The 15,097-nt window shown below is 34.2% G+C and overlaps 3 protein-coding genes across 3 annotated transcripts in view; 1 reads left to right on the top strand and 2 right to left on the bottom strand.

Annotated features, from left to right (window-relative positions):
• Window positions 1-566: 566 nt before the first annotated feature.
• Window positions 567-4,759, bottom strand: LOC136971509 (uncharacterized). The gene is made up of 4 exons (XM_067265968.1): window positions 4,673-4,759; window positions 4,428-4,544; window positions 4,153-4,349; window positions 567-1,127 (listed from the first exon to the last, which is right to left on the bottom strand). The coding sequence occupies exons 1-4, from the start codon at window positions 4,725-4,727 to the stop codon at window positions 747-749; spliced, it is 750 nt and encodes a 249-aa protein (XP_067122069.1). The 5' UTR covers window positions 4,728-4,759; the 3' UTR covers window positions 567-746.
• A 238-nt stretch (window positions 4,760-4,997) lies between these two features.
• On the top strand, window positions 4,998-14,568 carry boca (LDLR chaperone boca). Its single transcript, XM_067265965.1, has 5 exons — window positions 4,998-5,201; window positions 11,643-11,796; window positions 14,122-14,203; window positions 14,274-14,418; window positions 14,483-14,568. The coding sequence occupies exons 1-5, from the start codon at window positions 5,058-5,060 to the stop codon at window positions 14,510-14,512; spliced, it is 555 nt and encodes a 184-aa protein (XP_067122066.1). The 5' UTR covers window positions 4,998-5,057; the 3' UTR covers window positions 14,513-14,568.
• The window catches only part of LOC136971504 (paired amphipathic helix protein Sin3a-like), a 29,101-nt gene continuing 28,569 nt past the window's right edge, over window positions 14,566-15,097 (bottom strand). Inside the window, exon 26 of the mRNA XM_067265964.1 lies at window positions 14,566-15,028. Within this exon, the coding sequence (XP_067122065.1) occupies window positions 14,864-15,028 (165 nt within the window). The 3' untranslated portion in view covers window positions 14,566-14,863. The remainder of the gene's footprint in view (window positions 15,029-15,097) is intronic.

Below are 15,097 nucleotides of genomic sequence, written 5' to 3'. Positions count from 1 at the left end.
TCCGTTTTATGTGAGTAAACTGGTAAATGGGTGATTATACTGTCCCTAACTATTTCTTCTCAAGCTATGGTGTGTGACTCTATTGATACGTATTTTTTTCCTCTGACTATATTAGATGAAGAATATTATAAAAATCACATTAATTCACACCCACTTTGTTTTCAATACTCGTTGTTAATCTTGAGAACGGTGTTAGATAGATAAAGTCAAGACTAAATATGGAGAGCTCGGGCAGGAGGCCAAAATTAACTACACGTGAACTTTCGGTATGGACCAGAAGTCTTATTTTGATTAAAACACTTTCTGCTGAAAGGAGTTAGATAGATGACTGGCATAACTACATTACTGACAGGAAAAGTATGGTATACAGGGGTATGACACTATTAAACTTAAGTGCATTGTAATGAAAAATTGCAACCTGGCATTGTGACAATGTCATAATTAACAATTGCTCATAAAACAATAAAATTCTCTGTAGCATACAAATGACACATCGTGTGTGATTTGGTCCCTCTCACTGAGATCCTAATTTATATTGCAGCCACAAAAATCTTGGGATTTTCAAATTTATGTGCAGACAAATAATGTTTTATTTCTCTATGCAAATGCACAGAGTCTCTGAGAGTGCAGTCGACAGGTAAATATAAATTTCATCAACTGTAAAATGTGCTTTTCAATTATTCAAGTATTTACATTTTATAACTAAATATTATAACAAAAAATATGTACAGTGTAAAAGTAAATACTTAAGAATTTTTGCAAGTTCTGATGTATTTACAGAGTATCTGTTGAATTTCTAACTTGGCATCTTCCAAAGACACTGGATCTAACTTATTTAAAGTGGCAGCAACACTCTCTGCAAAAGCACTTATGCCATTTGGATCTAGTCTGCACTTGCAGTAGGCCTGCAGGGAATCCGTGGCCGTCGACAGGAACTTCGAAGTCTGGTTTATCAGTTTCAGGCGCAACAACTGTTCCTGTTTCTTATGTATTTTTTTCTGCTGAGTGCCATTCTGTTCCTCCGTTCCTTCATCTAAGGATTCTTCTGTCTCATTATTATCTTGAACAGAGAGTTCATTCATCTCTATTGTAGGAAATGAACTATTTGATATTTCTGTTAGATCTACCTGAAAATATTAACAACACATTAAAGACTTGATAATGCTTTGTTTCTTATGATAAATTTATAAAAAATATTAGCTTAAAGTTTACAAATAAAACATCGTTTACAGAGTTTGGCTTTAATTAGCTTTAAAAATACTTAATTTACCTGAAAATAATGATGTCTTTTTCACTATCAGCCTCAGACTAAGACTGATTATGCATAATAATTATCAGTTAGTGTTTTAAATGTCAAATGTTACTTGTTCAAATCATTATTTAATCATAGTTCAGGACTTAAGTTGCTAGCATTAGTTAGTTCAATTAAACATTGAACAAATTACTATTAATTACTGTTAGTGATGATAATTACAATTAATAAACTGTCTTCAAATTATTTATTTTGTAATAGTTTTAACATATCCTTTTAATGTCAGAATGAATAAACCCAGAATTTTCTTGTAGACAATCAATGGTACACAGACCACTGGTTGGCAACCACTGTTCTAAAGTATCCATAGAGGCAAGGGCGTCGCCAGCCAATGGGCCAAGGGGGGGCAAGATGATATAAATTGATAGAGGATATGAATTGTATGTAGGTAAAATAAAAACGATTCATAAATTTTAAGAAACTTAAGAAGATTATTTTAATTAAAACATAATCTTCTTGGGTTTTTTGCGCGGGAATTATAAATCGGGCAATAAATGACTTAGCATTTAAATAATTTTTTTGCATATCTAGGGAGGGGCAACTGCCCCTGTGCCGACGCCCTTGCATAGGGGAATTTGAAATATTAAAACTGAAGATGGACAAGCGAAGTCCAATATTTAAGATGCAGATATCCATTAAGCAGTTTAAATATGTAAAGCTGTAATGTAATATTTAAAAAAAATATCACAAATTCCTAGTTATAGAAATCTATTAAAAAAGAAGACAAGGTGGATCAGGAAGAGTATTTGCCTCATAAGATTTTCTTTAGTCTTACATTTGGTAAAACTGCGACTCTAAATGAGGTGATTGGGTCCTTATTAAAGAAGCAGACCACGCCCCACAAGTGTAAGAAACATCAAAGGATCCAATGGTCTAAACATGTCCCTTTATCCTTATAGAGGGTCATGTATGGCATCTCCAAAATCAGCTTATAAACACAGTTTTACATGCTTTTAGCGATGATAGTTTATTAAAAATCATTATATTCTTCAATATGTACTCTACATATTCATTTAATGTAATAAACTAATACTACAATTATAGAAATTACATTTTATAGAATATTCTGTGTCTAAACCTCTACATAGACAAACAGGGAAAAATTATTCCTTAAATCACAATCAGTTTGATCATTTTCTTCTATTTCTTTTTACGAAACAGGTGCATTAGTGTATAATAGAGTATTGACATTTATTATAACTAGAGATGCTGTGAGAATATAGCTAATGTCATCTTGCAATAGATGACTGTTGATTAAGGCAATCAATAATAGTTACATTTAGTTCAGAAAGAAAATATGTATATATTTATTTATTTATAAATCTATGTATCTATGTGTATATGTGACTATGCACTACAAGATAAGACTGCTTGCAGTCCCTTAGAGGTAAAATTTGAAAGTTAGTGCCTATTTTGAAAATGATATACAATACAGAAAAATGTCAAGTACAAAGTTGTAGGGCATGACAAATTTAGCACAAAAGGATACCCTCCATACATGAATGGCACAAACAGAAGTGTGAAATGCTAATGTACTGTACATGTTAAGCACATATTTCTCATGTGCCCTCATTCATTTCTTGCATGCTTATTTATAACATGTATTTCTCCTTTCCTACATCTTTGTGCTGTATTCATTAGTGTGTTTCATATGTTGCATTACTGACATTAAAAACTAAATTGTCCTTTGATTATATTACACAGTTATGTCATAATAAAGGTATAATATAAACATTCGGTCAGTACAACCCTCCAACTCCATAATGTAAAATGTTCAGTACTATAGCATGCCAGAAGTGTATGATATTCACTTGGGACAGGCATACAAAGAACATATGTTCGTCACTGGCCTGAATGCAGGAAAGATTTGTAATGATGCATCAAGAAAAGCAATTTAAATTGGATATATCTTATGGAGTTTCTTTAACAAATGTCTTCTCATTACACTGGTTGTCTTTTATAGTTAATAAGTCCCTGTTGTTCTGAAGATCTAGTTTCAAATCCATGTTGGATCCTCAGATATTTTTACATATGATTTGACCCATACAAATTGTATTCCTCACCATCAGTGATTCTATTATAGGCCTGAGAAATGACATAAAAACACACATTTTTAGTATGCACAAGGTAGAAAAGATTAATAAAAAAACAGTAAAATATAAAGTTTAAAGGAATAAAGCATTGACTTTGTCTCAACTTGATATAATTACCAGCAATTTTTTTTCTGTTTGAATCTCTATCTTCTCTAAGAAACAAGAAATATATACAGGACAGCACAAAAGATAATGGAAAACCTGAAGAAAAGTATGTATTGAGGTGGCTCAGAGTGATATTTTATGCCTTTCTATTGTGGTGCTTAATATGTTGGAAGATTTCTGTTGATTATTACAATAAAAACTATTAAGAAACTTGGATTTTTGTACAAAAATTTATTGAAAAAATATATAATTAATACCAAAGTATACCAAAGTCTTCTTAGTGTAAATTTCACAAGAACACAAATACATGCAGAGTTTGCCTTGTTTTCTTACAGACTCTTTCCTACATAAAACTTTTATTTTTAAAATGGAGTCTTGTAAAGATTTCATCAGAGAGTTCTTTGTTTCTTCCAAGTTCAATTATGTAAGTGTAAAATGTGGAGCCTTTAAATTACTTTATGTTTTTTTAATTAACTTTGTCAGGATTTTTATTGTTACTATTAGTTGATTAAGCAGACTCAATTTTCACCCGTTCTGTGTGAGCTAAGATCTTCAATAGAATCCGTCGACAGAATTATCGTCCAATCCAATATTTACGACCTTTAATGGCATAATTATGAGAATCGAAAATGCAACACTCACCTCAATTTGCGTCGATAACATATCTATTTCATTATCTAGATTAATATCATCTAGAAAGTCCATATTCTTGAGATGAGCCCATTTTGAAATATATACACACGAAGAAGGGGCACCAGTTTTTTTAGATATTTGCATCTTTTTCCTTTCTCTGTTATAAGAAGTTCTGAGATTTCTAAATTTCTCTTTAGCTTCTTTAACTAATAAAAAACATATAAAAACCTTTATTTCTTAAAAAGTAAACTATTTTTGGTTTAATTTAAATTAAACATACTCACTGGTGACTTTTCTTTGCATCATAAGAGATAATTTTGCACATATTGTTTCCATCAAAGCTTCTCTTACATATCTCTTGAAATAATCTTCATGTTTGGGCTGCCATAATTCTTCATGGTCTATTATATTTGCACAAAAATACAATATTAAAAAATTAATTTTTAAAACTTTATAGAAAATCCAAACAGATAAATATACCCATTTTAAATATATATAATGATTGGATGTAAAAACGATCGAAAATTACCTCTATAAAAATCTAACAGAGCAGTTTCTGCTTCCAAACTCCATTTAAATGACATATTCAAAATGGCGCCTGTCGATAAACAAACGCACTAATTGCGCAAGCGCGCGCGATGAATTGCATAAAAAGATCGCACGAAATAAATTGAACGAAATATTTTTGAGTAAAAACAAACCTTTACTATTTTTACTTATTAATATTTTAAATAATAATTCTAACATTACTAATATATAATTTATAATAATATTTCAATACATTTTAAATTAACGGTTTTAAAAAGTAAGTTTTCGATATTCGATACGTCAGGTGGCGCTTCAAACAGTGAAATTGAAAATTTAAAGATTGTCACGTGTGTTTTGAGAGTCGTCGTCGTCTTCCTGAGGTTTTAATGATGATGAACTTTATATATATTTTGATTTTTTTCTTCGTTTCCATTTCGTGTGAGGATAAGAAAGAAAAACCGAGCTGGACAAAGAAGGACGTGCGTGATTATAACGATGCTGACTTGGAGAGATTATTTGATCAATGGGAGGTGATGGATTTATGAGTTTTACTGTAATAACTTAACTAATTTTCAATCTATTATTTCCTTACAGGTAAAGATGTGAACTCTGAATGAGAGATTTGCCATTCCCAGAATTGTAGGCCCACATACGAGCAAAACTGTCAATGCAGGGCTTAAAGTGACTCTCTTTTTTAGCTTTTTTCACTTCCCATGTGAAATTTTTTTTTTATAAATGCGCTCAGGAGCAAAATAGCGACCAGCACGTTCCCATATGCCTTATGGACCGTGCGCGACACGATAAGGCACTGTCATATACACATGTAGTGTACTACGTTTATATAAACTAACAAAACGAGGAGCTTCCCAAAGCTTGATACTCTGCACATGCTGTAGGAATTTGCACGTGGGTTCTTGCTTGTATCCTTGTGAAATACCGATCTCCGCAGCACTTCAATATAATCACGCTGCATTAAGACATAAGTACACTTCTAGTTCAGCGTTAAGAGTGATTTTTATACAGCATTATTTTTAGCATTTGTATTTATTTAAGTGCAGTGGACAAAAGAAAGAAATAGATTTTATTTAATACTAACAGTAGAAACTCATGTTTTAGCAACGGAAAATCGTATAGAACCCAATACTTTCTGAAGTAAGTTGCTAAGCAAACTTCTTCCCAACCGCCTGCTATTCTTTAGTTTAAATGATGACATTACTCGTTTTTGACTACCGTAGAAAAACCAAAAATAATAATTGTTGAGCGATAATAAATTTGATTTCTACTGTTATTATTAAATAAAACATTGTAGGACACTCGTTTCAAAGCTTGTATCTTTCTAGCACTCTGTAAAATTAAAGATCGAGCGAATCTCGTGCCAGGAAATACAAGATTTTAAACTAATATCCTAAATATTAATAACTTCTGTAGAGACAATCTTTAGACAAAGACAAAAGTTTGATTTTAAGTGGGTGCTTATATATTTGACATGCACCATGGTTTTCTGTATTTTAACGGTGTCCTTCATTTTCCATTTCAACAGAAACTATAAAACTCGTCACGCACGTGCGCATTCGAACAGCTGCGGTCAATCCGGCACCAAATTAAAAAATTAATTTGTAAATATTTAGCGTCGAAAAACCGCTATTTTCACTTTAATCTAGCTTTTCGATGTGCTTCTAGTCGAACTCAGTCAAAAAATTAATTTAATTATAATTAAAACACTACACTCATGACACCTTATAAATTTGCAGCCGTGTTTATTCGGTACAAACGAACGTTTTCGGTCGTGTTTAACGACCTTCAGGAATTTTTTGGATATTTCCCGAAGAAGGTCGTTAAACATGACCGAAAACGTTCGTTTGTACCGAATAAACACGGCTGCAAATTTATAAGGTGTCATGAGTGTAGTGTTTTAATAAGATATGCAGTCTACGATGAGTTAATTATAATTTATTGAAGATTTTAATTTTTTAATATTAGAAAGTAATTGGCATAAATTACATGGTGTCATGTCTCATCTTCGCTCCTGTTCAAGTTTGTTGTCCTATACATGCGCCAATGTTTGTTTTTACTTCTGCTGGGGTTTTATTTCGACCTCGACCAGTTGGTTACGCAAAGTGGGGAGACGGGCATCACGTGATTGCATACTCGACTTTTTACAAGTTTCCTTACCTCAAAAGAAACTTATATTTTTTCTTGATTTTAATTATTATTAATTAACTTTTTTGATGGATTCTTATATCTTTGTATTATCTAAAGTTGCAGATATCAATGCGTAAAACTTTATTGAAAAAATTGTTTTTCTTATATTTTAAAATTCAAAAATAAATTAAATATCGGAAATGCTAAACTATAAGTACAGTGTGTTTTACATTATCATTGCGAACAGATACAGCCAATTATTTTATAAACGTATTTATTATTTTAATTTTTATAAATTATTTAATTTGATGCAACGTGATCAATTAATTACTGTGGCGCGTTAACATGGGCGTAACCAGGAAGGGGCATGTGTGGGCACGCCCCCCCCAGTTAACCTGGTGCCCCTCCCCAGAAATTTCTTTTTCTTCTTCTTATTCAATTTAATATGGAGATTATAGTCTTTGCGGCTCTTTCTCCGACCGACGTTGCCAGTTGCTAAGCGAAACGGCTAGTGAGGCTAATGTAGCGTTCCAGCGCCGCCACGTGTTGACTAGGAGTGATGGAGGCCGGCGGCCAGTAGATAAGTGTCAGCGTGCGCACCAGAGACATGTTTAGGGTCATCGTGTTGCCTAGGTCCTTGTGGGCTATAGTGTATTTGGGGCAATGTAGCCAGTAATGAAGTGTAGTTTCCGCTGCGCCACAATGGGGGCACCTCGGGGAGTCATGTAGATGCCGTGAGTAAAGGAAAGCATGTAACGGGGCCGTCTCGGTCCGGAGCCAGGCCAAAAGCGTCTCCGCGTGGCGAGATGACGCGCAACTGTACCTCCAGGGGGCGAAAGGGTGTAGGTGGTCCTGGCCTTTGTTGCGGAGCACCGCTGACCAGGAATTCGTCAGGGTGCCGATGGTGGTGTCCTGCAAAGCCCGGGTGAGGCTGCGTGGCGTGAGGGGTTTCCAGATGGAGCCACAGAGCGGGTCTCCAGAAAATTACAGCCTTTAGGCCCCCCATAACAAACTCTGGCTACACCAATGCGCGTTAATTAATATGGAGGCGAGACTTGATTCAATTACTTTTTCATTTCAGACGTTAATTACAGTGTGATTTTAATATAATTTTATACATAATGTATGTTTATTATAATTAATAAATCTATATAAGAATAATATCTGTGTCTAATAAAACAAAGCGATTATAAAAATAAAATGCGTGCGTTCCATCTCGATCTTTTGTAAGCGAAATTTTATGATTTTAATTTTTAAAAAATGAGATTTTTATTTATAATTTCTGTAATTTGTTCTATAAGAGCAAAAAACTAAACTTATCAAATATCAACTCTCTGTAAATAATTTCATCATTTGCTTATTAACGTCAGATTTGTTAAATTTCATGGGATTGTATTATTTTTCAACTTTAGGGTAGTAGAAAGCTTTGTATATTTTCTCCCATAAAAGTAATAGACTCTGCCTGTTCCCCACTGTGAAGGACAACAAACTGCTAAATGTTTAATTACATTGTTTTCACAAACCCTCTTCTCTGTCAGTTGTGGGTCGAATGACTAACAAATTGTTTTATTGTATTCAGGGGAATAGATTTGGAGACTAGTATTACCAGTAATGAATTCTGTAATTTTATTTTTAATCATTTAAAAAATATTGATAAAATTACCAAATAAATGATTGGGTCACAATTACTAGTGGTATTGCTATATAACAGACATGGGCAAATGAGACTCCGAGAGCCGCATGCGGTCTCGGAGTCGCATTTTTGAGTTTTATGTGGCTCTTGCTGAAAGTGTTAATTTCTGCCTTTTATTATTATTTTTACAGTTTTATTTCCACAATTTTGTGAAAATATGTTTATTAAAAAAATTCAATACTTGTTTTATATTATATAATAAAATCAAGGTACAGAACTGCGGCTCCCATGCATTTTGCAAAACCTACATTTCGGCTCCCACTGAACTTTTGCTTGCCCACCCCTGCTATATAATGAACATGCAACCCACTGATTCTGCCAGAAGTTGTTTTTTTTTCTTCTTTAATTACATTTTTTTTATGAAGAAATCAAAAAATGTACCTTGAAATAAATGGCATTTGAAATTTGGCATGTTATATGGAAACACATTCTGGTAGTTATGTTACTATTCCATTTGCTTTGCTGTGTAATGGTGGGAATTCTGTATGGGGCACATGAAAACTTAATGCGGGCCTGTTCTGGCTTAATGCAGTCTTACTGGTCACTTTTCTGGAGTATAAACTCAGCCTAACCATTTTCATATTTAATTTTATCAGTCCACTTAATAATCAATCTAATATCATATGCAATGTTATTGATACAAAATATGTGCGCGTTTGTGTGTTTTTTTAATAACGCCTGTTTTTGTTCATTTTAACACTATTAGCTTTTTTAGCTTTTTTTTCAGTGTAAACTCTCTCTTCTCACTTTTTTTTATTGCCATGACTGCTTTAAGCCCTGTCAATGGGACCCAGCACCGTAACTACCCTTTTATGCGCCCGGTCCGAGCATCTGTAACTACACCCCAAAAGTTGGTCCAGGTCATTTCTGCGCCCCCAGGGTCTACACCCTGTGCTTGGGCACCGCTCTAGTTACGGCACTGAAGGGACCTGTATACACAACTCTAAAGATCAGTCTTCGTCGTGAATCGGTACTACTGCCTATTCTCCGTGCTTCACGAGGCTTGCTGTTGCTAGTCTCGACCGACACTACACATGTGTAATGTGCTTGCTATTGCCCAAACCCGAATGCCTGCATGGGGCGAGTCCTCGTACCCCTAAAACTAAATAATGTTGAGTACTCTACAAACGGTCTACTCTGTTGCCCGGGCTAAATAGTTAAACGCAAGTCTCGGCGAAGCGTGTGGAATGATTTTAGAGATCGTGCATCCTAGAAGTAGGCTGATTTCGGGGCACTTGTAGAGATATGGTTCTTTCTGACTTTTTTTGCTCTTTTGAGTATGGTCTATGGCTCTGGGGAGGTCCCAACTGTCTTGTTTGGAGTTGTAATTGTGTCCACAAGAGTAGCTTGTATGTTTGTATCGTGCTACTGTATATACTTGTAGACAGCTACGTGTAAAATCCTATAGTATACGTAGGTCTACAAAATTATATATATATATCAGTAGCACTGAAAAGATCGTGGAAATTCTGGAATTTGTTACGGATAAGGAGATTTAAATGTGCCTTTCAAAGTGTCATCCTCGAGCAGTGCTTGTACAAATTCACAAAGACTTGCAAAAGCAATCTTTCTCCACCTTACATAGGGTGGCTGTTTCGGCTTGAATGTTCTGCCATTACACTGCAGATTTTTTAAATTTTTATTTCTAACCTCACCGTGTGTGTCATTAAACATATTTCTGTGTCTTGAGCATACACTACTGGTATATAGTTTTGTGTGGAGTTACGAAACATAAACCTATATACTGTGTAACTTTTTACGCTAGTGATTTCTATAGAACCATGTATATACTTCTCACATAGTAAGCATACACAGGTAACCTAATATACAAGCAACTTCTTTTCAACCTCACTATATGGGTAATTTACAGTTTTGTATACGTATAATCGAAGAACTTGTGTTTCTTTAGAGTTGTTATAACTTCAACTTATATATTATATTCAGTGTATACATGATTTTTAACTAATGATTTGTACAAAGTTACAATACATAAGTGTACAGATCTTTATGCACATTACTTGTACGAAGTTAGACTTTATGCATTGTCAAAAGAACATTTGCAGCTTATTTACTCTTAATATATTTCTTCATTTATCTTTGAAGTGTGTAATGATTACATTATGTAACCTATCTCTGTAACCACAAAGTTTATACATGAATTGCATAAGTTGTTAATTGGCAATCCTCCTGTTTTTTTGCTTTACATGTATTACTTAATGAAAGTAATGGTTATTATACGCTTAGATTTTACTATAAACAACAGGGAGTCTCTCGGTGCGTGTATCTCAAAATTGCCAATCTCGTAGTTACATTGCCGATGCTATCGGTGGGCAGTTTGTATTGCAATTAACAGAAAAGTGAATTATGTGCTTGTTTTTTCTTAAGATTTTATCCATAAATTATAAGATAGTTAAGAATAAAAACAATTTGAATTAGCTGTGCATGACTGTTACTCTCTTAATGGAAAGCAATTCATGCATGTGTAATCTTTGTATTGTCTATCGGTAATCATGAGTAACAATTTATATTAATTTAGAGATTTTTCTGCATTGCATGGTTACATATGAGTACTTATGGACCACTGGATGATGAAGTGCAAGCTTAAATGCCAAGAAATGCAGTAATGACGGAAACTTTTGTACGGTTTATAATAGCGAGAATATGTAGTTAAAATATAATGAACTCATCATTTTCTTGTGAACTGTGGAATGCTGTTTATCTAGTCTCCATTAAGAGAGTGGAGTATGATGCTATTTTGGATAAACAAGGTTGAAATAGAATACTTTTATGGGTAGAAAGACAGTATGATTGGCCAATAAAATTTTACCTAACATGCATTTATTCCTGCGCACTCACGTTGTGAATTAAAAGTTTGTAGTACAATACTCTGTGGGCACAATTGACTGAATACTCATGCATCTCTCCCATTTGTATGTGATGCGCATTAACACATCCAGCATTGTGTGCGCTTCGTCACAGTCATCGCCTCTACAAATGAAATCAGAGAGATTAAGCTTGGGGATGTTGAAGTAATTTTATATCACTAATGAATTTTTCCTCTGTCATGTCAGATTATTTCACCATGTAACTATCCTTTTATTTCCTAAAAGTTTAATTAAAGCATTGTTATTTGCAGGAAAATGACGATCCGCTGGAAGAAGACGAGCTACCGGAATACAAACGTCAGCCGCCCAAGATAGATCTGTCCAACATGGATCCGAACAATCCGGAATCTCTACTCAAGATGTCAAAAAAGGGTCGTACGCAGATGGTGTTTGTCTCACTTTTGGGTAGGTAGAAATAATTGACTACCGACGATTGGCTTTGTATTTGAATATACACACCGTCGATAAAAGGTTACATAACGATAAAGAAGTGTCAGAATCTAACGAAACTTTGTTGGTGAAAACACATTACCGTTGTCATTAAGTGATTACAATGTCATGGCAGAAGAACAATTTCTCATAGAAGCTTCTGTAACCTTTTTAACTGAAAACCATCATCTCTGCTACCTCCCTTATTTACAATGTTATATAAACTATGCTCTATAAGCTTAAATTTAACAATTACACTCCTTCTATAATTGTTATCGGTACTGTTAGCAAGCAATCTACATAAACAATTTCCATCCGAGTATATGTACATGCTCGACGGCGGGAGGATACTGGCAGAAAAGGATACTCTGATGGCAATTGTATTGTCAAGATTAGTTACTAACAGTAGCAACAACAATTACTGAAGAGAAATTTAATTTTTCAAAAGTTGCATGTAAAGTATTGTTTAGATTTATGTTATTAATTTTATGGTTTTAGATCATATTGTATATAACATTGTAAGGAAGGAAGGGAGTGGTTTTAGTGGTGTCACGTGTCAATTAAAAAGCTTGTAAATTAGACTGGCCGAGGAGGAAAATGTCGACTTGTTGTCGAAACATTGGGCAGTATATGATATGTTGTCAGTTGGGTTTATGTACCAGTAGTTTAATTAAACTAAAATACATACAAACGGCACTGATATACACTATATTTCAAAAATTTTGTGTTTTATGTATCATTTACATGTATTTATTGAATTCATAACTTCCGAAATATGTAATTTTAGTTTGGTCCACTAAGTTTCTCTCAAAATTCTCAAATAAACCCGTCAATTTACGCTTTAATTACGTAAAATGCAAAATTAGCCGATATCACAAACTGGTCAAAGGCGATTGTCGAATGAAATTCATTCGATTTGTACACGCACTGTACAGCAAACACAACTCTTGTTTGTAGTTACGTAAAAAAGTTACACAAAGTAAAGTTTGACGTCCCAGATGTTTTTGTTTAATAATTGTATTATTACGTCAAGACATAAGATGAAGACATACCATTCGGTTGCCGAACCACCTTCGATACGCCGTTTAGAAAAATCTTTATAAAAAGTTTTAATTGACATAAATTTGAGCTTTTGTAATTCCGAGTAACATATTGAATACAATTAATTCGATTCCATGCAGTTTTATCTTTATAAGCATAAAATCAAGCCTTAAAACCGCCGTACGGGAAATGCCACAAACGTCAATCTATCGACCCGAAAGTTTTGCTGGCATCTCACCGATAACCGGAAAGGCTCCAGTTTAAAATTTGAACTTTCTAGACCCGGTAGTTTTTTCTCTACGAGTGTCTTAAGTGCCAGATGAAGAAAAAGAAAATATAAGCAATTGAAAAGTGCAAAAAAGGTGTATTTCGACAGCTGCATTACAGAAAATCTCGAAATTTTGCACTACCCAAGATAAGAAATTTTCTTTTGAACGAGATATTCAGAATTACTACGGGTGTTTCGGATGAAGAAATCGACAACTCCGATTCTCGTATACGTAGTTGGTCGGCGACTTTTTTACCTGGCGGGGAATTGCTGCGACTCCTCGCCGAATAAAAATTACGATCATTCTCGTTTCGGCACTGGCTTTGGTACACTGGGATTACTAAACAGAAAGCTGTTTTATATTCTTACATGTACAAAATTCTAATTATTTTGTTGTTTATTGAAATCGTAAAAGTTACATACATATCACAATGGCAAATCCATTTGTTATCTGGTCTGTTTGTTTATTAAATTTCTACCAAATAGGCAACAAATGGAAGCAGCAATCGACAAATTGCTGTAGATGTTTATTGCTGTTTCATAAACTACTGGGTAAAATGTTTATTGGTTGTTTTTAACTATCTCATCATGTCACAGGGTCAAATAACCATAAAAATCATCGGTATCAACTAGTTTAAAACTGCGCAAAGTCTAATATCATTGTATTAGAGAAATGTGGCATTCTATATAGAATAGTTAATCTCACCCACCAACGAAACTAGCTCGTCAGTTAAAGTTGTCAGAATATGCAAAACATTGATACAAAAGTACGGTACGTAGTAGAAATTAAACATACAAATGCTCTTTGGTAGCATAAATAGGTTAAACCCTCCCCGTGAGACTTTCCATTTGGTCAAGACTGCCAATCTTTCGCAACTCTCGGTTTCTTACCCATGCCAAATGCTCACGTAATACATCTGACCCACACATGAAATTAATTACAAATGCATTGGAAGAATTTTGTTTTGATTCATGTTTCGTTAATATTCCAGGTAATCCAACTAAGGAAGAAACTGAAGAAATTACGAAACTTTGGCAAGGCAGTCTCATGAACAACCACATTAATTTAGAAAGGTGTGTTAAGTAGCATCTTTCGGTCTGTACGTGCACTCCGAAACGTACTCAGTCGAAACTGTCGTTTTAGGTATGTGATCGGCGATGACAGGGTCATCTTTCTGTTCAAGGACGGAGCGCAGGCTTGGGACGCGAAAGACTTTCTAATAGAGCAGAAAGAGTTAAAAGAAGTAACCATCGAAAACAAGCCTTACTATGGAAAATACAGTAACATGGTAAGTGTATAACATTCCCGTGTTGTCAGAATTGCATAGATAAAAGTACTTCTATTTATTTCAGGGAGGTGATAACGTGAAGACCGAGTTATGAGATTATTTTCTGTTATAGATTTTTTGTAAAAAACAATATAAAAATCTTAAAAATGATGCTGCAATAATTTATTATATGATAACATATGTATATATATAGATTTTGTAGGGACACAATTTTCTGTTTGGAAACACAAATTGCAGTTAATTTTTTCTACAAAAAAATATTGTCGGCTAACAATACCGTCAACTGTTTTCTCGCGTATCGATTTTTTTTTGTATATGCGTTGCCGACGGATTTCGTGTAATCTCGATTTATCAAATCTGTACAAATTTATATATTAAAATAGGCGGGCGATGATTTCCGTCCCCGCTATATTTATAAAATTCGTAGGCGTGACTCTTTGCGGTCTTATATTTGGGCTTCCTTCTGCGTGGCGGTTCTGGTTCCTACTTCGCTTCCGTACATTCTCAGGAAGTACGATTTGTTCATTTCAAGCGACACATTGTTGTTAACCCAGTTTTTGTGCCACAGATTAAATTTTCTGCTCGTCCTCTCTTTGAACTTTTTATTTATCTGAAAAAGAAGCAAAGAGGATGTTTTGTTATTCGATCGGAGCGTATGATGCTAATAAAACAAACGTGA

The sequence above is a fragment of the Centruroides vittatus genome, unplaced genomic scaffold (genome assembly GCF_030686945.1).
Source record: "Centruroides vittatus isolate TY-2023 unplaced genomic scaffold, ASM3068694v2 contig_257, whole genome shotgun sequence".
Lineage (NCBI taxonomy): Eukaryota > Metazoa > Arthropoda > Arachnida > Scorpiones > Buthidae > Centruroides > Centruroides vittatus.
The sequence above is the reverse complement of the archived record's forward strand: the minus strand, read 5'-3'. Positions and strand labels throughout refer to the sequence as shown.